This window comes from Sturnira hondurensis, unplaced genomic scaffold, assembly GCF_014824575.4.
Source record: "Sturnira hondurensis isolate 20B ecotype Veracruz unplaced genomic scaffold, ASM1482457v3 Scaffold0007036, whole genome shotgun sequence".
Lineage (NCBI taxonomy): Eukaryota > Metazoa > Chordata > Mammalia > Chiroptera > Phyllostomidae > Sturnira > Sturnira hondurensis.
This window is the reverse complement of record NW_028079667.1, coordinates 6,618,737-6,639,304: the sequence shown is the minus strand read 5'-3', so window position 1 is coordinate 6,639,304 and position 20,568 is coordinate 6,618,737. Positions and strand designations below refer to the sequence as shown.

General features: G+C 41.3%; 1 protein-coding gene across 1 annotated transcript in view; it reads right to left on the bottom strand.

Annotated features, from left to right (window-relative positions):
- LOC118990440 (lysozyme-like protein 1) overlaps nt 1-20,568 on the bottom strand; it is a 34,823-nt gene that overhangs the window by 571 nt on the left and 13,684 nt on the right. Inside the window, 6 exon segments of the mRNA XM_037051075.1 lie at nt 4,639-4,669; nt 4,672-4,703; nt 5,455-5,533; nt 16,131-16,195; nt 16,197-16,287; nt 16,808-16,970. Of these exon segments, the coding sequence (XP_036906970.1) occupies nt 4,639-4,669; nt 4,672-4,703; nt 5,455-5,533; nt 16,131-16,195; nt 16,197-16,287; nt 16,808-16,970 (461 nt within the window).

Genomic DNA, 20,568 nt, shown 5'->3' with positions numbered 1-20,568 from the left:
TCTTTTTCGGAAATGTCGTTATTTCACATGAAATGTAGCTCATCCTGTTGAAGTATCTGCAGTTCCCGTTAGAAGTCACGTTAAACATACTGGAGAAAGAAAATATAGAAATAGAACGATAGCAACCCATTTTCATTAAAAGCCTGGTTTGTGGCATGTGCTTTTGATATCGATGCTCCCCCTCGTCACCGTGGTGTGTGGCAAATGTATTTTTCCTACTTTACCGCCGAGAAACAGCATGGTGACCACGTGGCCTGGCTTTTTCAGGGCAGTACCGACTTTAAATGTTTTTCTTCAACATCAGACTGAATGGCACGTAATAGATCCTAGTTGTTTAGAAAATGTGGCTCCAGTGTATTTCTCATCTGAAGTCAAGTCATCCCTAAAGAAGTCAAGGAGTCTGTGAAGAGATGAACCCCATGAGAATCATGTACTAAGAGCTTTTGGTGAAGTTTGGAGGAGAGTACGCAGTGAGAAAAGAAAGAGCCTTTTGCAAAACTTGGCCTGGAGTCCCAGGTCTGAAAATACTACTGGTAAAACCAAAAACTCAATGATAGGGGAAAGAGGAAATGATTATGAGACAGTATAGTAACTTATTATGTTGTTCTTATGTATGGTATTTTTTAAAATATTAATTGGGGAAAATTTTATAGTATACTAAGTAAAAAGATCAGGTTACAAAATTTAAAATTATGATCCCAATTATATACAAAAATAGGAAAAAACTGCAAGAAAAACTAAAAGTAGCCATTATTATTGTGTGCTGGGAATATTTTTATAGTTTTGAAAAGTATTTTCCATATGTTCCATAATGAATATGTATTTTTATTATAATCAGAGCCCCACTAATAGGGTTACGAGAACAAAGGAAAGGAAAATGCCACTGCTCGGTACACAGTGTTTCATCTGAGTTGTACGTCAGGAAGGAAGCCCTGATGGTAAAAATCATTTGAGTTGTGGCCTCATGTAAGAAAATATATTCTTTGTCTTCCTTCTCCCGTTCCCTCTCTTGAAAGACTGTGCTTATTAGTGTCTGGCCTTCTGTTTCCCCAGTCTCTGCTCTTACAGAAGGATCCACTTAAACAGATGTGATTTAGAACCTATGCGAATATCTCTTTCCCCGTCTCCCACGATGAGGATGAGGAGCTGACTAGATACAAGAGGGAAGGTGAGTGAAGGGCAGAGGGGGTCACCTACCCAAGTCACAGTGCTGGGTAGCTGCCTCGAATCCCGAAAGGAAACCCACTGTGGCCCAAATGCTTCTCCTACAGTTGGGGTTCCCCGTCTCCTAAGCTCCCCCAGGCAACAGCTCCTTTGCAACCTGGTCGTGTGACTTTCCATCCCCTGGCACCACGGCACATTCAGAGCTGCTAGAAGCCTGATGCTCCAGGGAACAGTGTGCCCTCTGTCTGGAGGTGCCGAGGAGGAAACATGGGACCCAAAAACTCTGGGACAAAGAACCGGGGGAGGGGCCTGTCTGTAGTGACCCTTGGCCTCGGTTGGAAGAAATAATTTTCGTATTTAAAATTTTTAAGTTAAAAACTGTAAACTTTTCTAGCTGGAAAAAGTTGCAAGTTTTAGAAGTCTAGAGTATTTTTCCACACATTATGGGAGGGCACAGGAACCATTTCTCGGTTTCCTAATGAAATCTTCATTGTTTTAATTCACCTTGAGGAGATTACCTTTTGCATGAGAGCATGTCCTACTCTTTACTCCTAGGTCTTTCAGGGGCCAGTAGAGTTTGTATATTTCTGGTACTCAAAGAAGTAGGTGATGAACACAGGTGGGGGCTCAGGTACACCCTTTTTCTAAAGAACTAGGAAACTGTTCTTTCCCTGAGTCCTGAAGATTTCCATGGGGTGGAGGGTCCCCCTGGAATTCCCCACTTTGGTGCTGTGGGCCTTGGGAGAGAGTTACCCTTTCTGTATCACAATGTCTTCCATATAAAATGAAGATCACTTTACATCGCGTCCCAAGGTGCTTGTGAGGAGCATTTGAAATATGGGACGTGAACCTGATTTGAAAAAAAAAACATTCTAAATACGGATTGTAGAAGACAGAGAAGTACATGACACGGCCAGGCCTCTGGGAGCTTACGGACCAGGTGAGATCACCAACCCCTGCTGGGGTCGTTGTGTGGGACGCCCCCAGCCATTAGGAAAGACCACCGAGAAAAGACAGGAGGCTGTGGCAGAGAGCCTTCGTGTGGGCTCAGCGGGGCTTGACTAGCCTATGCAAAGTGGCACTGTCTCCCGGGTTTGGGAAAACCAGGAGCAAATACACCCCAAGGGTAACAGTTTATTGGGTTCAGGAGGCATCAGGGAAAAAATGGTGGAGCTGACAGAAAGTGTTGAGGAATAACAGGGTCCAAGCTGAGATGCTGGGGACAGGGTCCTCAGGGTCAGGCTGAGCTGTGTCCCCAAAGGAAGAAGGTGCCGGCCTAGCAGATGTCTACAACCTGCTGTCTAACTGCCTGCTCAGTGCGATCGGTAAGCTGCTGCTAAGGATAAACTGAAAATCTATTTCTAACGTCGTACAAACAAGTGGGGATATAAAGCTTAGTTGTTATTGTAATATACTTTTGCTAAATAAAAAGTGCTATTTTCCTCTTGAATTTCTGAGGGCATTCATTGTGGGAAATTAAGTGAGAAAATGCATTTTTGCCTTGAATTACTATTTATGGGAATACTAACTCAAGGAAACACTGGAGGAGAGAAAGCATGAGTAGGATTGCATGCTTAGAAAGACTATAAACCCTGGCTGGTGTAGCTCAATGGATTGAGCGTGGGCCTGAAACTCAGAAGATCGCGGTTCGATTCTCAGTCAGGGCACATGATTGGGTTGCAGGCCAGTTCCCTGCAGGCCAACTCCCAGCAGGGGACGCACGAAAGGCAACCATACATTCATGAAAAAAAAAAAAGAAAGACTATAAATTTTGCAAAAATACAGAGCAATCAAATTGTAGGGCAGGCCAATTTCCCCTCACCTTGAATCCCAAAGTATTTCTTCTGGGAATTGGTTTTTGTTTTTGTTTTATTTTTAACCTTTCTCCTAGCCTTTAAACAGCTGGTGCCTGGTCTTATGCCAACCAGGTCATTAAGAAAGTAGCACTGGTTTTTAAAATTGTTTCGATGACAATCGACGTACAATATTATATGTATCAGTTTCAGGTGGGCATCCCAGTGATTTGACATTGCATAACTTACTAAGTGAGCATCTCGATAAATCTCATGCCCGTCTAACACCCTATGAAGCAGGTGGTTTGGAGTTAAAATGGGGACTCCCGGGCAGAGGAGTAGGACAATAATACTGAGAAAGGCATATTGATGGACTTCTATAAGCACAGAATATTGATTTGCTATAGTTTAATAAAGTCTGCATTTTCCAAATTTTCTTCAGCCACCTGATAGAACTATTTTTCAGTTCCCACATGCATTTCGAAAGCTCTTTCCCCATGGTTTGTAGTGCCTGTTCAGATGTCACAGGACCATGTTTGTTTAGACATATGAAATGTGTATATTTTTTGGTAAGTAGCAGTTCAAATGTCTTATAGCCCGTGCCTGCAAGTGAAGCCCGTGGAGGCAACATGAGCCAACAGTTAAACACAGGCAGTTGGCAACCGCAAAGCATTCGCGGGTCATTTAGGTGCTATCACAAAGCCCATCTGTCTGATCAGTGGGGACTCTCTTCTAAGTGGGGAACTCATTTGTAGACATAACCACGTCTCCAGCAAATCTGAGGTGAGTGCACTCTTGAGGTCAGATTGCATTGAACCCTAGCTCACCACTTTTACCTGAAGTTCCACAAGGCCGCCTCAAGCACATCTTCCCTGGCTGGACAGAGCATGGACAAGAGAAAGCTCAGCTAGTGCACAGCATTCCGTGTGGGGTCAGTAGAGGAGCCATCCTGCACGATGCAGAAAACGCTGGGAATGTCTCTTTGGGATCTGAGCGTCCCAGCCCACTTGTTCCATGTAATAAAGCATGCGTTAGCTAGTTAGGGCAGTTTCCTGACCAAACTCATAAAATCTTCAGGTCTAAGCCTGGAAGCAATTTTGTCTTGAGGATATAAGTGTGGTTTTTAAATTTGATAGATTAGTTTAAATGGATGTTGCAATAACACGGGGAATGCTCTAACCATTGGGGGTAAGGGCTGCAACTGTATCTATCTGATCTCATTAGAGTGCCTGTGAAGAGTGCCCAGAGGAAACAGGGACATCCTCTCTGGCCCTGCGGAACTGAGGAGGGGTTGTGTGTCTGCTGACCCGGGAGAAGAATGACCTCCTGCTCCAGGACACAGGTCCGCAAACTCATTTTTAAATGAGCAGCCACTGCAGGTTCAGGGAAACCAGGACTGCTTTCATTAAAGAGAAGTGTGTTTCACTGGGGCTAGAATGTTTTGCAGGTGACTTTTCAAGTCTTAACCATTGTGTGTGTTTGATGTCATTGAAACAGAGTCGGGGTGAAGTCAAGACATTTAAATGAAAATATTTATTTCTTTAAAAATGTAGCTTCGCTTCCCCTCTCCAACTCTGAGAAGGAATATTGGGAGAAGGGGACAAAATGACAGGATCACCTTGACACTTACTACACACTCTAGGGAGCCGTGGAAAGCCTCCCTGGTCCAGTTCCAACTCACGGAACCTCACATCCTCTTTTCCACTTAGACGGTCCCTGCCCTCACAGTGCTTCTTCCAGCCTTGCCTAAGGAAGGGGGAGCAGAAACAACAGAAACAGGCCTGACAAACCAAATATTCTTAGGTTCAAAAATGGCAGCTAATTAACACAAATAGCCCACCGTGTCCAAGATTTTGTTTCATTTGATTCTGAGATCTGAGGACTCTATCCTTTTGCCATGTTAAGACTTTTGCTTTCCCCAGTTTTCTTCTACTCAGTTTAACTCAGCAACAAGAAAGTAATTTTATAAAGATGGATCCTTTAGTTAAACACCCACATCTCTGAAAATTTTGGTTCCCCAAGAGGGTGATCTGAGATAACCACGATCTCCAGAAGCGCAGCCGTAATATGACAGTGAGTGTGTGCGATCCCAGTTCATTGTGTGACATGGTCATTTTCTTCTCACTGCTCTTTGGTCTCGCCCCACAAAATGTTGCTGTGGCCCTCCAAATCTTATACAAATCTAGAAAACACTCAAGCTTTTTTTCCGTGGTGTACTGACTTCACTGATACTTTACAAGTCACTTTACAAAGCAACTCTGCTCCCATTGTTTGGAATGTGAAAAGCCACCGAAAATTATCGTGGCTCAATTTCATCTCTCCTCCCCATACAGTTGCCTTCCACTGTGTTCACTGCATGCCCACGCTTTGATGGAGAAGGGAATGGACAAGTTGCATCAGCCCCACTGTTGGACCATGCTGTGGAGACCAGTTTGTCCGCATCTGCTGCAGCCGTTTTGCGCCTGTCAGAGTGAGTCTCCCAAAGAAAGCTTCTTACCAGTAGTTCATCCCTTCAGTCTCATGAGCGATTTTCTTGGCACAGATAATCGTATCTGTCAGGTCGTCAGTGAGCAAGGCTGTAAGAGAGAGAAGGTATAGGGTTAGCTCAGGCTTTATTATTTGAGGTTTTCTTCACTTTTATCTCTGCTTTTTTTGGGACAGGAGATTTGGAAGAAGTATGAACCATGTTCTTATTTTTTGTGGAGCTTCTAGGCAAACCAAAGAATTCTTTTTGTTTCCAGATCACCCGTGTCTTGGATTTCTTGAAGTTTCAGAGGAATAGATCAGCCCTGGGTTTTTTGTTTGTTTGTTTGTTTGTTGTTTTTGTTAATATGTTTAGAGAAGACACTAGCAGAATGTTTCTTACATCCCAAAGAAATGCACAAGACAGGACAGTGTGCTGCTTCCTCTACTCAGGTTAATTTGACATATAAGCTCTCCTTATATTAAACTTTGTCTATTATAACTTTCTACTTGTGCATTACAAATTTTATCCAAGGTGTTTTTACATGCAGAATTTTTTAAAGTTTTATGTCAAATACATCAATATTTGCCTTTATTATTTTTCTGTGAATCTCAGACATAATTTTTCTCAATTGAAAATGTATTAACATCAGCATTCTTTCCTGCCTGACCAGAAGTGACCTCAAAATCCTTCTCAAAACAAATATGATAGAAAAAGGCAAGTAAACATGGAAGTCCAACACCAATTCAAAAGAACTTATGCACCCCTATGTTCATAGCAGTGCTATTTACAATAGCCGATCGTGGGAACAGCCTAAGTGCACATCAGTAAATGAGTGGATCAAAAAACTTAGGTACATTTACAAAATGTAATACAATGCAGCAGAAAGAAGGAGCTCTTACCTTGTAGGCCAGTCAGTGAAAGACAAACACTATATGATCTCATTTGTAAGAGGAATCTAATGAACAAAACCAACTAATGAGCAACATAGAACCAGAGGCTTGAAACATGGGACAGACTGACAGAGACTAGAGGGAAGGGGGGCGTGGGGATAATGATGGAAAGAAGGGGAGGGACTAGTCAAAGAACGTGTATGAATGACCCACGGACATGGACAATGGTCTGGGGATAGTCTGGGGAAGTGGGCATTGGGCTGGGCAGAGGAGGGCAAAGGGGGGGAAATTGGAACAACAGTAATAGAATAACAATAAAAAATTTAAAAAATAAGATAGAATAATAAAAAGTGTAAAACAAGAGAGAAAGGAAGTCTAGTACCACTTCTGTTGCAGATTGGGTTCTCCAGAAGCAGATCTTGAGACAGGTTTGAGCTACAAGGTATTCATTGGGGACCCGCACATGTGGAGGCAATGGGGCTGAAGTAGGACTGGGCAGATGGAAATGTCTGTCTCTGATACAGGTCCTTCAAAGCCTCAGCCAGTGCTGCCAGAAGCTCAGGAGTGAGTATTGCCCATCAGAGCTGCCCACAGAAGGTCTGAATGGCCAGGTGTTTATAGCTCCACCCCACTCAGTCACTGGGCATGGGCTGCCCCAGGGCACACAGCCTCAGGGGGAGGCAGCTTTCTGCAGCCCAGGCAGACCTGAAGGAGGTGCTGGGCAGACTGTCTGCACACACACAAAGGCAGCTGAGGCCAACATCCTCCCTTCAGGAGAAAGCTAAGCAGTTCATCTCATGCCCACCACCAGCACCAGAGACAAAATCCACACCATTTGATATCATTTCTGTTTATCAATTAAAGAAAGGTTTCTAAAGAATTGGGTAATGCTTGATGCTCACTGGAGTACGATGAGATAGGCACTCTTGAATTCTTGCTGGTGGGAGTGTGGTGGGTTCAGCTTTTCAGGCAAGCAGGTCCAGAGCCTGCAAGTAGTTCTCATCCTCTCACTGAGAAAGCTCTTTCTCTGCGTCTCTCCTAAGGAAGTAGTCGAGTGCTTTACTGTTTTATTTGCAAGAGAAAATTTATTTCCAAATGGAAAAAGATCTAATCACCTCATAATTATGGATGTTCACATTAATAATTCCTCCATATAATGGAACAAAGAGCCATATAAGTCATATTTTATATACTTTAATATTGAAAACTACTCCCAATATGAAGTTACTGATATTGTGAAATTTTCTCTTTAGAGCTATACTGTCCAATATGGGAGCTATTAGCTACATGTGACTATTTAAATAATTAATACAATTAGAATTTCAGTTCCTATGTTGTTTTTGCTACATTTCAGATGCTTTATAGCACCTTTATTGTGGCCAGTGATTCTTGTATTGGATAATGTAGATAGATAATGTTTCCATCATCTCAGAAAGTTCTAGAAGATGACATTGGTATAGAGGAAAAAAAGTCCTGAAATCACCAGTATTTTAAGAAAGGTTAGCTCTTAATCATGTGATTATCAATGCTTTTAAATTGTCACTGTGTATTTTCCAAATCTTTTACAACAGAGATATATTTTATCTATCATCAGAAAAAAATAAGCAAAGAGAGTAATGTAGCCTAAAATGTTGCAGTTTAATGGAATATTGTAATACCAGATTATTTTGTAACTCAGTTGAAAATGAAATTTTTTCTCAAGTATGCTGATTTAGTTACTAATTAATTGTGTTGCTCTATCAGGTAGGCTAGACTAGAGGATAAAGATAGCGATAACTTTCTTTTAAGGAAACTCATTGTTAATGCAGCTTATTCTTTGTTTAAAACACAAACATATTGACCAGGACAAAATTAACAAAAAATGTGATCTATGAATGATAACAAATTAAGGCAATGTATGCAAATTTACTAACATGTGTCATATAGTGAAAAATAAAGATTTGTTAAATTATAAATGCTTTTGCCTTGTTTCTAGAGAAACAAGTATTTAGAACAATGATAGCTATTACTAATAGCTAACCTTTAGAGAAACTTACTGTATGTCAGGCACTGGTAGTCTCTTTATGCATTATCTCTTAGTCCTCAAACAGCCATGTGGGTGGGCAGCCTTACACCCTCACACACCGAGGTCACACACCCAATAAATGAGTCTGCACTCAAACCTAGGGCTTAAAATCTGTCATCCCTGGCTATTTCCTTCCAAGAGAGCTACTTAAGCAAAGATTCCCACTTATGGAACATTATAGACTAATGAAGTTGCTAATAAAAATATAAATGATTTATTAATTGTTAAAGTGCCTTTATTTATTATGGGATTATTAAAACTTAAGTGCTTGGTATCTCTGATACATGTTCAAATTACTTAGAAACACTTCTGCATGTTTGCTGAGTGCTGAGGTACTGTGGTTTGTGTTTGCAAGTGGTTGGGGCCCGTTTCCTAGGAGAAGTGGGTTCAGTGGGGCCTCAGGGGTGGAAAGGACACAGATTACACAGGGTGGGGGAGAAGCAGACAGCGTTTTATTGCACTAGGACTGGAGCCTAGCCTAGCCACGTCCTCAAACAGCAAGACTGGTATTTGGATGAAGGCGGTCTGCTTGGCTCAAGAGGCTGTGGACCAGGGGTGGGAGGACTGGGTCCTGTGGGCCCTGGTCTGCAGCCCAGGTAAGGTGTTCGTCAGCCTTCTGTTTTATCAGAGCACTGTTTTGTACGACTGAGATGTTTCAAAAGTGCTAGTGGGGCGTGACTTGGAATTTGCTGAAGTGGTCTGATAAGGGTGGTGGGGGCTGGGAAGTGAAGAAACGGAGGTGGACCTGAGGTGTGAGAACCCAATGGAACCGCCACAGAGGGGCAGCAGAGAGGCAGGAATGAGCTAAGATAGCAAGTACTTCCAGGATCCGCGCCAAGAACTGCTTCTGCTCAATTTACTTAAAGTAGACAATTCTGGCCAGCCAAACACGAATAAGGAAAGGGCTATCATGTTGAAGGGCAAAGCATGATACGATTGCATAGTTTATTTTCCTATATACAACAGCAGAAAGCAGTAACAAGCTGCACAAAAAGAACCATTTCCGGTTGTTAGTTTTGCTTCAGGTCTGTCTCTCCCCAGCATCCTCCTGCATCCCAACTAAAATATCACTCCTGTGCCCACAGTTTACATCTCTTTCCATCTCTAGACTGACAAAGGCCAACTCCGACTGGGCTGGTGAGCAACAGAGATTAGTGTAAGTTGGCCAGACTAGATACAAGAGGCAATACTCACCTGCTTTTTCTTAAGCATCTCTTATTTTAAAAACGTCTATGATGTTGGGAGAAAATAAAGATTGCTGTTATAAATGAAATGTCACGTGCCTTGTAAACACACCCTAAAGCTAAATTATTTTCGGGTTCCCATAACAAATGCCCCAACTGTGTAATACATGAGACAGATTGACATTGTCCATAATTAAAGACACTTTGGCCTGAGGCTGAGGGAGGCCAGTCACTGAGGGGTGATACAAAATCAACATCTTGTTTTCTATTTTAAAGCTGTCCCTAAAAAATCCTGTTATTGCTTGCTTTATTTATATATTTATTTTGCCTGTGTACACTTATTTCTGACTCCCTTAAAAAAATCTTCACCTGAGGATATGTTTATTGATTTGATTTGATTTTTAGAATTATTTTATTGTTGTTCAATTACAGTTTTCTGTATTTTCTCCCCACCTTGCCAGCCCCTCCAAATGTTTATTGATTTTAGAAAAAGAGGAAGGGAGAGAGAGAGAGACATTGATGTGAAAGAGAAAAATCAAACAGTTGTTTCCTGTAAGTTCCCTGACTGGGAAGGGAACCTGTAATCTTTTGGTGCACAGAGTTATGTTCCAACCAGCTGAGCCACCTGGCCAGAGCAAAAAAATCCCATGCTCTCTATGACGAGATAACAGATATGAATGTTCCTTCACCTCTTACCATGAATCATCCAACATTTTAATTTCTAGAATCCAAGATGGTGTTGCAAATATACATTTACCCAGACCTCCTTAATTGGAACTAAATTGTACAATAAAAATTTTTATTATATTAAACTGCATGTAAAGTTAAACATGGCCATGATGAAATAACGGATTTCCTCTCTCACTGTAAACAACTAGAAAATTAGACAAGCTACATGAGAACATAATTTTAGACTTTACACATCAGGCAGAGCAGAACCATGAGTCTTGAGAGATGGAATCCAAACCAGGTGAGCCTTGTGATTGCCACGACTCTCTGGGCAGAGGCAGCCCTGGGAAGGCAGGCAAAAAGGCAGAACCCAGGCAGGAATGGAAGTGAAGGAGACTAGATCAGGGCCAGTGCAGCAGGAATTTGTGCAGAAGAGTGCCTGAGAGGCACCCAGAAGGAGAGCACAGAAAATCTGCATGAGAATTCCACGTAAGAAGGGATTAAAGGATACCAATTGCCAACTATAAAAACAGTTGTGGGGATGTAAAGTACAGCACAGTGAGTATCGTCAGTAATAACAACTGTGTGTGATGTCAGATGGGTACTAGACTTAGTGGGGGAACTCAAGAGTTAAAAATTTTAGCTTTATTTTTGTAGTTAATAGACTTGGTGATTAATGCATGTAGAAAGGTATTGCTCCAGGAATTGGAATGTATGACTGGACCCACGCTGACTCCAGGAGACCCACTAACAATTCCACCTTTGTGCCCCAGGAGGAATGCAAACCGTCAAGATGGTATCTGAGCCACTGTGCTGCAGGGAGGGATCGTCCCTTGATTGAGAATCACTGATCAGCAGATGAGGGACGTTAGGAAAATCAGACTGCAGCCATTATCTGATTACTATTTCCCCCGGATTCCAAAACCCTTACTTACTTTTTTCCCACCTCTTCTTCTCCTTACAAAAAGGGTAGGCACCTGAATCAAGTGTCCATAAAGATTCAATCCTTGTCTCTACTTATTGGTTCTGGTAGTGACAGGCAGCACAAATGCTGACTTTTTGCAGTTTCAGACTTATGGGGTGATCATATAAAGTAAGTTAGTAAGTTTGTAAGTTATATAAACATCTAATCGCTATGTTGTATACCTGAAACTGATATGGTGGTGTGTGTTAACTGTAAATGAAAAAGAAAAAAAAATAAAAGAATTCCTCTGAGTCTTTAGCTGAAGGTTACACTGGGCATGCAAGGGGTAAAACTCAAGGTAATCAGTGAACAATTACGAGCGACTTGAACAGTTACAGAGGTCAAACTGGGAGGTGCTTAATTTACAACCAGAAAGAGGAGAGAAACCTCGCCAAACCCCCAGGACAGTCCAAAGAGACACTAGAGAAGCCTTGCCTTGGTAGGAAGACTAAAGTAGTTTTACCACAAAGACAATTCTAGAACTTTACTGATCAGAGTTAGCTGCTTGCCAGGATGAAACTCAACGTTCCCCAAAGGAAGACAACAGAATCCAGATGCCCAGCAAAGTAACATATACTATGTCCAGTATCCAATACAAAACTATTAGATGTGCAAAGAAGCATGAAAATGTAAACCTTGACTAGGAGAAAGATCAGTCAATGGACACACCCAGAAATGACAGACTGGATTGAATTAGCAAACAGCACATTTAAAACAGTACTGATAAAAGTGTTTATTTATTATATCAAGGACTTAAAGAAAAACATGAATAAAGTGAGAAAATGAAACATGACACAATTAACTAGCACTGAAAAAAATGACAGTATCTGAAATGAAACATTCAGTTGATGAATTTAATAGATTAGGCATTTCAGAAAAAAGGATCAGAGAACTTGAAGATAGAGCAATGAAAACTGCTTAAAACAAAACACTAAAGGGGGCAAAATGGAGAGCCTTAGTGACCTAACATCAAGTGATCTAAAATCTGTCATTATAGTTTTAGGAGAAAAGATGAAAATGATAATCTCAGGGATCCATAATGTTAATGAGTATCAAGTAGATAAACACAAGAAAATATGCCAGGCCTGCCCAGAATGTATCCAGTCACATACTATGAGAAATGAATACATTTATTGAAGAAGAAACAAGATACAAGAAACATCATACATAGGATAATGACACCTCAGTTCCCTTCAAAGTAGGCACCTTGGGACCTCAGACAGTTCTCCCATTCATCATTAGCTGCCCCATCCTATTTTCATGAATCTCATTGATGGTCTGAAATCTCTTCCCTTTCAAAGGTGATTTTACTTTGGGGATCAGAGAGATGGAATCCAAACAGATATGAATGTTCCTTTGGGGAAAAGGAACATTACTTTGGGGAAAAGCCAGAAGTCACAGGGCGCCAAATCTGGGCTATAAGGGAGCTGAGTCACTTGGGTGACTTGATGTTTTGCTAAAAAACTTCATGAGACGTGGTGCATGGGCAGGCCAGTTGTCATGATGAAGCTGCCAATCACCAGTTACCCATGGTTGTGGCCTTCTGAATCATCTGAATAGTTTCCACAGAGGAATGTTGAAGCTTAATGCAAATTTGATACAGATTCATTGCTCTACTTGCTCAGTCACTTTGGATGAGACAGCCACACACTGCATATGCTCAATCAATGGCATCTACTGACCTGACTGACTAGTACAGTGAAGTCGTTCACACATGCACGTTCCGGTCCACTCTCCTTGGCTGCAGGTTACATTGATGTTGTGTAAACCGTTGTCATTATATTAACAATGGCTGGACTTTTTCCAGACATGCCTTGTACAGTATGATTAAATTGATAAATTGATGCTAAAAAGAAAATCTTAAAAGCAGCTAGAGAAAATAAGACACTTTACATGTGGGAACACAGATTTTTTAAAAAATCACTATTTTTTCTTACAATAAATAAGTCAGGCAGAAGACAACAGGGCATCTTTAACATATTGAGAAGAAAACATTTGTCAGTCTAGAACACAGAGAGAAGATATTACTCGAAGAAGAAAATGACATTTTCAGATAAACAAAATCTAAGAGAATGCTTACTAATAGAACTCCACTCAACATGGTAGATTTTAAAGTAACCATACAATAATGCATTCAGTATACATGGTCTAAACCAAGGTTCAGCAAACTATGGTCCATGGGCCCACCTTGTGTTTTTGTAAATAAAGTTTTATTGGAACATAGCCATGCCATGTCCATTCATTTACATATTATCTGTGACTGTTTTTGTATTGCATGAAAAGTTGAATAGCTATAATAGAGACAGCACATGGTCCACAAAGCCTAAGATATTTACTACTGAGCACTTTAAGACAAAATTCATTGACAGTTGTTCCAAACCTTCCTATTGAAAAGCAGAGCTTATTAACCTGAATACAATAGCAACACCTAACCACATGCTGTCTATAAGTAACTCACTATAGCTATAGTTATAGTGAGCTGTATAAATATACAAATAGGTTAAAAGTAAAAGAAATATACTGTCCAAAGAAAGTTAAGTGGCTATATTACTGTCAGACAAAGTAGATTAGGGAATAAGAAATATTACCAAATTTAAGGAGGGGCATTGACTCTAATGGTAAAAGGCTCATTGCATCAAGAAGACACGACAGTCCTCGACGTCTGTGTACCTGGCAAGGCTGTTTTTTCTCTTTGGATGTTCTAGGGAAGGATCTGTTTGGGTTGCTTATTTTGGCATTGGCAAAATTCAATTCCTTGTGGTTGTAGTACTGAGGTCCCTTCCTCCTTGCTGGATGTCGGTTAAGGGTCATTTCCAGCTTCTATAGGCCCCCTAAATTCTGTGGCTTTGGCCTTCTTTTCCCATCTTAACAAGCCAGCAATGATGAGCTGAGTACCTCATACTTTGAAGCTCCCCTCCTCCTTCTGTTTTCATCAAATCTTTCTCTAACCACATCTGGAAAAAATTCTCCATTTTTAAGGACTCGAGTTCAGATCGGATCCACTCAGATAACCTAGGATAACTTCCTCCACTCAAAGTCAATACCTTTAGTCACATTTGCAAGGCCTCTTTGGCCATGCAAGGTACCCTATTCATAGGCTTCAGGGATTAGAAAATGGGTGTTCTGGGAGGCCATTATGGGAACTATCACGAGAGGTAATGCCCAAGTCCAATGGCCATGTTCAAAGGGAAGACTTCACTGGCAAACTGAGGGAGTGCTAATGAGATTGACCTTGATGAGTAGGGGTTTAAAAGTCATACCTACAGGAAGGTGAAGATAATGAAGGTTTTAGCCCAGAAGATACAAAATTGAATATGAGAAATGTCTACTAAATATGTCTCAAATATTTAATAACTTTTTATGTATAAAATAGAACAAATTTGCTTTGAAGAAATTCAGAAGGAAAAACTAGAATTAATGGAAATAAGCTAAATGAATATAGATTTTGGTCCAACAGAAGCATGTTCCAAAGTAAGGGCTGAGCAATGATCAGGTGATCTGCCTCTGAAGGTAGTGAGCATCCTGTATTCATGCAGGCCTAGGGACAATTTTCTAGATAAATTAACATATTGTTCAATCATTTATACACTCAAACATATGTACTGATCATCTTGTATATGTCAAAGAGAAATTAAAAGTTTATTTCCTGCTCCTAAAGAATTTGCTATATGAGTCTTTGTCTCCATTCTTGCTTCTCATTCCCACCATCCATTTATTTAATAAATAGTTATTGATCTCCAACAATGGCCAGGTACCATTTTAAGCACTGAGGACACATCAATCACCAAAACAGATAAAACTCCTGCATTCATTAAACTTACACTCTAGCGGGAACTCAGAAAAGACAACCGTGTACCAGTTCTGTCGTTCTGCTACTGGATACCTCTTACATCAGTCTCTTCTCCATGCCCTCATCCATGACCATCCTCAGGTCTTTTGATCTCTCACCTCAGCAATGGCAGAAGCACCTAAATGGTATCTTCTTTAATGTCTCTCACACTCTGCTTGCAGATCAATCTTTCCAAAACAATGCTTCATTAACTAACTTTTATTGATTTCCTACTGCAGGCAGAAATCAGAACATCCTCCTTAGCTTGGCTCCCAAGGTCCCTTATGGTCAGTGAGTAATCAGCCTTTCCAACCACATGTCCTATTATTTGTTGTCGTGTCCCTCCAGAGAGGACAGATGTCTCGCCTCTCCCCGTTTATGCCCAACATCCCCACGTGCACCTCTCTGCCTTTGCTGTCTTCCTGGGATGACTCCGCTCCATCTCTGAACATCCAAATCTCATCTACCCTTCAAGTCCTAGATCAAATATCACCATGTCTGCAAAACTTCATGATTTTCTTAATAATATCTCTTTCCTCTGAAGCCCACACCATTCAACCCGCATATGCTGGTAATGTTGCAAACATGGATTCTTTCCCTAATGCCAGAATTCATATCTGATTTGTCTTGCTATCCTCAATAGCAGGTACATGTCTATATTTCCTAAATTATTAAAGTAGAAGATTTGGAAGTGAATTATAGCTTTATTTATATCATTTAAAAATGTGATGTGAAGTGTATTTATACATCTCATTCTGCACAAAGAAGCATAGACTGCATCCTTTGAGAGAATTGCTCATGGAAATTGGTTGACAAATAGCTTCCTCCTTTTTACTGAAGATATTTATTATCTCTATCCATGAAAAGGTCATTTGTCTGTCCCACTGTCTTCATGGTGGGCATTATAAAAATTATCCTAGAGGGAATAAGTCATCTGTTGACTAGGCCACAGGATCCAGAATGTCACCTCGGGGAACTGTTGAATAATCTATTGGCCTGGTGTAGACCTAACTGCACATCTGAACTGCAAATTTTAGTTAATTCAGAAAATGGGTGGATACAGCTTTCCTGGCTCTGCCCCTGAGGATGAGAATCGAAACCGTACCGGAGCAGGCAACATGACAGTAGTTCATCTCTTCCAGTTCCGCACATCAGCACCACATGTAACTTTATCTGAAAAATGCCGTAGTCAATGCTTCCGTCCTTCAGCACGTTCTGAGCTGTGGTGTTGTAGCGGCTCTCGTAGGATGCCATGCAGATCCCTAGAAGGGAAAAGTTGGAAATGCCAGAGAAAGAAAGGCGTTGTTTCTTCTAACCCTGCTCTTAGGAGAGAGTTCCCTTATATATGCTACAACAATGTTCTGCTCCCAGCAAACGCCGGGGAAGGTCAGGGCCGGCAGCACAACCGGGGGTGGGGGTGGGGGCACATGACGAGCAGGGATGCACATCTAAAACTCCACACCTAGTCAATGACTTACCTGGATTCCTCTAAAAGTCAGGCCCACCCCCACAATACCAGCAAGGGTGGCATCGTTTTCTCCTTCCCTTTCTGGTGTCGTCGGTACAGGACTCCAGAAGCTGGGGCATGAGGGGCAGTGGTAAAGCAGTGGGGCCCCAGGGAGGAGCAGTTGATGGGAACATGTGAGCACCTAGTGGCCATCCCTGGTGGAGCAGAGTATGGGAAATCTGGGAGCAAATAAATGGAAGTGTACCTAGAAGGGGCCTTTGACATTTGGTGGGGTGAGATCAAGGGTAGAAAGAGAAAAGGAAGGGAGAAATCTCAGTTTTCAAGGCTAAAGCCCTGGAAATTGTCCATGCCAGCCCTCAACAATATCTTTGCCAGTTTACAGTGAGGGTAGATTTTGGGCTCAGTGACTGTGGCCAGACAGCTGATCAGGGCCAGGATGCTGGCAGCCTTCATCCTGGAGCCTGTGGAAGGCAGAACCTGTCAAAAATTAGAAGACCAGGTCAGACAATCTTGCTTTGTCCTGAGGTTAAGTCTGTCACCAATGAGAACTTCAAAATCCACCAGCCACAGATGTTGAAGGCCAGAATCAGGGAACAACGAAGTACAGAGAGGACCCAGCCCGGGGAAGGAGTGAGTACAGCTCTTTGCCTAATGCATACTTTCGAGTACATGCTCTGTTCCTAGGATCAGGCGAGCAAAGAGTTCCGTCCTCCTGGATCCACCCAGCTGGGAACCACGGAGGGTGATACATTTCTAGGATTCTCATTAATTTTATGAGTAGAAAAGAAACAGACTGCAAAGAGCCAGGCATTCCCTGTAGGTGTAGAAACAGACACCTAATTCCAGCCACAGAGGAAATATACAAGGGTCTGGGTAGACAACTTCAAAATTTACCGTCTGAGGGTTGAGAGAAGGGAGGAGTTTCAGCACCTGAGCTTTCTTCCATTCTTTTTTCTTGATGCTCTTCCAAATGTGGGAGCATTCATTCAAAAATATGTCTTACATCAGAACTGCCAGTATATTTGGGGAACCACTCCACCACTGTTTCATGGGGCCTCCTACAAGTCTGGTGTCAACTGATGAGTAGGAGGGGGACAGAGGACGATGGGTCACAAGAAGAGGAAAGTGTAGGGTGCTGGGAGTAGAAGGGCCATAAAGGAGCCCTCTGGGAGTTGTTTAAAGTGGGATTAGGATCAACAGCACCGTCCCTCGTCACGCCCTAGCTTTCCAGAAGTGCTTCCTCTACCAAAGTAATCTGTCTTCCCCAAGCGTAAGGACCTTGCTGGGATGGCAGTGGAGGGAAATTCCTGATAACTGCTTGCGATACCAAATCTGATATTCTTACATATTTCCCTACCATATCATTTTCTGCACCTGCCTTGAAATTTCTAAAATTACAGGTTTCTCCTCAGGTTCCCCAGCTGACAGGTGAAGCTAAAATCAGGGCTGAGTGTTTGGCAAAGCTAGAGGGAGAGTTTCTGAGGGGCCTTAAAGTAACTACACAATAAAGAAGGTAAACACATGTCATCGGGGGTATGTGGAACGCAAGGATCAGCAAAACCCACCTGCTTTTATTGGAGCATAGCTCTGCCCATTCAGCCATGTATTGTGTACGGCTGCTTTCTTCTTACTACAATGACAGAGCTGAATGGTTTTGTTAGAGATTGTAGGGATCACAAGGCCTAAAAGGTAATCTGACCCTCTAAAGAAAAAGTTCCTGGTATACAGCACTGAGCTGTGCCCTAGTATTGGGCCAGGCGTTGAGAGGGAGACGAACAAGGTATAAGATGCAGAGCTTATCCATTAAATTGGTTTCCATCTCCTGCCTTAGAATCTTACTGGGTTGAAACAAATGAAATCAAACCATACAAAACCCCACAGCGATGGCAGCCCCAAGCACAGTGTTTTACACCCTTCAAGCCAGGGGTTGACATTGATGGTCCTTTGGGCAGGTGACCTCATCAGAGTAATGTAGGTTTTATTAAAGACAGATTCCTGAGGTCTGCCCCAAAGGCGTTGCTCAGGTGAATTTGTGGGAGAAACACTGTTCTACTTACTCGGTTAGTGCTGGGCATCTCCCATGGGTTTCCTGCATCCCATGAGGACATTCCTGATTCTTCCCATGCAGACGGGATCCTGCCTTTAACCAAGACCCTTTCTATAGAGCCTTAGAGAAAGAAGAATTCTTGGCTCTTTTGTCTCCAACTGCCTAGAGATCCTAGAATTCCATTCTTGGGACTGAGGGGATAACGACAGTCTGGGCCTTCCTACCTCTTCTCCCTCAATAGCCTCCTTACTACTCAGCTCAGCCAGACCTGCCATCCAAGGGAGTGCTCTTCTCTGCAGCATCTGTGTCCAAACCGACCACAAATCCCACCCACAAAGTTGAGCAGTAGGTAGGCCACACCCATGTACCTCCGCACTAGTGTTACTAAGATTATAGGTAAACAGCAAACTAAAATTCAAAATGGATGAGACAGAGGTGAAATTAACACTTAAATTTTTTATTAACAGCCCAACATGCCTGGCTATAATTAAATTGTTATTATCAATAAAATTTTAGTGGGATAGACATGATTGAATAGAATTCATTATCCTATCCCATACTTTAGTTAAACTTTAAAACTGAAAACTTTAGTTAAACAGTTTTGGATCAATAATTAAAGAGCTAGTTTTAGGGTCCCTTTATTTTCATGCTCAGATTTAATGGCACCTTTCAAAGTGATTCTCACTGTGATATGCAGATTAAGCAGAAGTTTATTAGACTCTGCAACAATAATCATTGTATCCTTAAATTCTGTCTGCCAATTATGCAAATGTTTTCTTGAAATTTACCTAATAATTTTTGTTTTTTCAGTCATCAGTCTCTTCCTGATGTTAATTTCTCTTTCCAAGTTAATTGGAAATTATGACAGTCTCTTATTTTTAACAAATGGCTTCAAAACCACCAATGTTTCCTTTTGAAAGATTTTGAAAGTTTGAGAAACCATCTCTTACAGTTTTGGAAATGTGCAGATGTAAGATCTGATTCTTAATCTCAAATTTCAAAACTCCAAAAGTGTAAAAAGAATAGTAAAACACTTTCCTCTCAGCCTTCTCGGGTGGGCACCCAGCTGCCTCCCCCAGAGGTAACCAATGATGCAGCTATGTATTCCAGGAATATAAAATATATATATATATATATATATATATATATATATATATATAATAATATATAAATGTACTATGTCCTTTTTCTTCTCACACTGCTTCTGTACTTTGTAATTTTTTTTAAGATTTTATTTATTTATCTTTAGAGGGGAAGGGAAGGAGAGAGGGAGAGAAATATCAATGTATGGTTGCCTCTCATGCATCCGCTGCCGGGAACCAGGAACCAGGAACTGGCCTGCAACCCAGGCATGTGCCCTGACCGGGAATCGAATCACGATCGTGTGGTTCGCAGGCCCGCGCTCAATCCACAGAGCTACACCAGCCAGGGCTACTTTGTAAAATTTGATAATATGTGTTAAAGATCTATTTTTATGACTATACAGTATTGCATAAGATAACAAATTTAGTCAACTTAGTATATAGATTTAAATTGTTTCATTTTTCTATTCTAAACATGCTGCAATTCATAATCTTACACGTTATTTGCATGTTTGCAAAAATATCTAAATGGATGCATTCCTTCAGATTGTTTTTGTACTTTTGCTAGATATTGCCAAATGGCCTTCTACATGAGCTCATATAAGGAAGATTGCCTTTGCCTAGCCAGGAACTATGCTATTGAACTCTTTCATTTTTGCCAATCTGCAAGATGGAAAATGATTTCTCAGTATAGTTTCAGTTTCTATTTCCCTTATGTCAAGGTGGTTGAGCATCTTTTCTTGTGTTTAGGAGCTATTTTGGGTTTTTTTCCCTGCTAAGAACTGTTAGTCATATGAGATACTTTATATGTTTAGTTTTCAAACATATTTTCCAAAATTTTTTGAATTAGGAATGTTATTAATCAGTGAGAATACAGGGACAGATTGTGTCCCTGTTTTCTTTAAAAACACATTTAGAAAGTTTGTAGTATATAAAATAAATATAC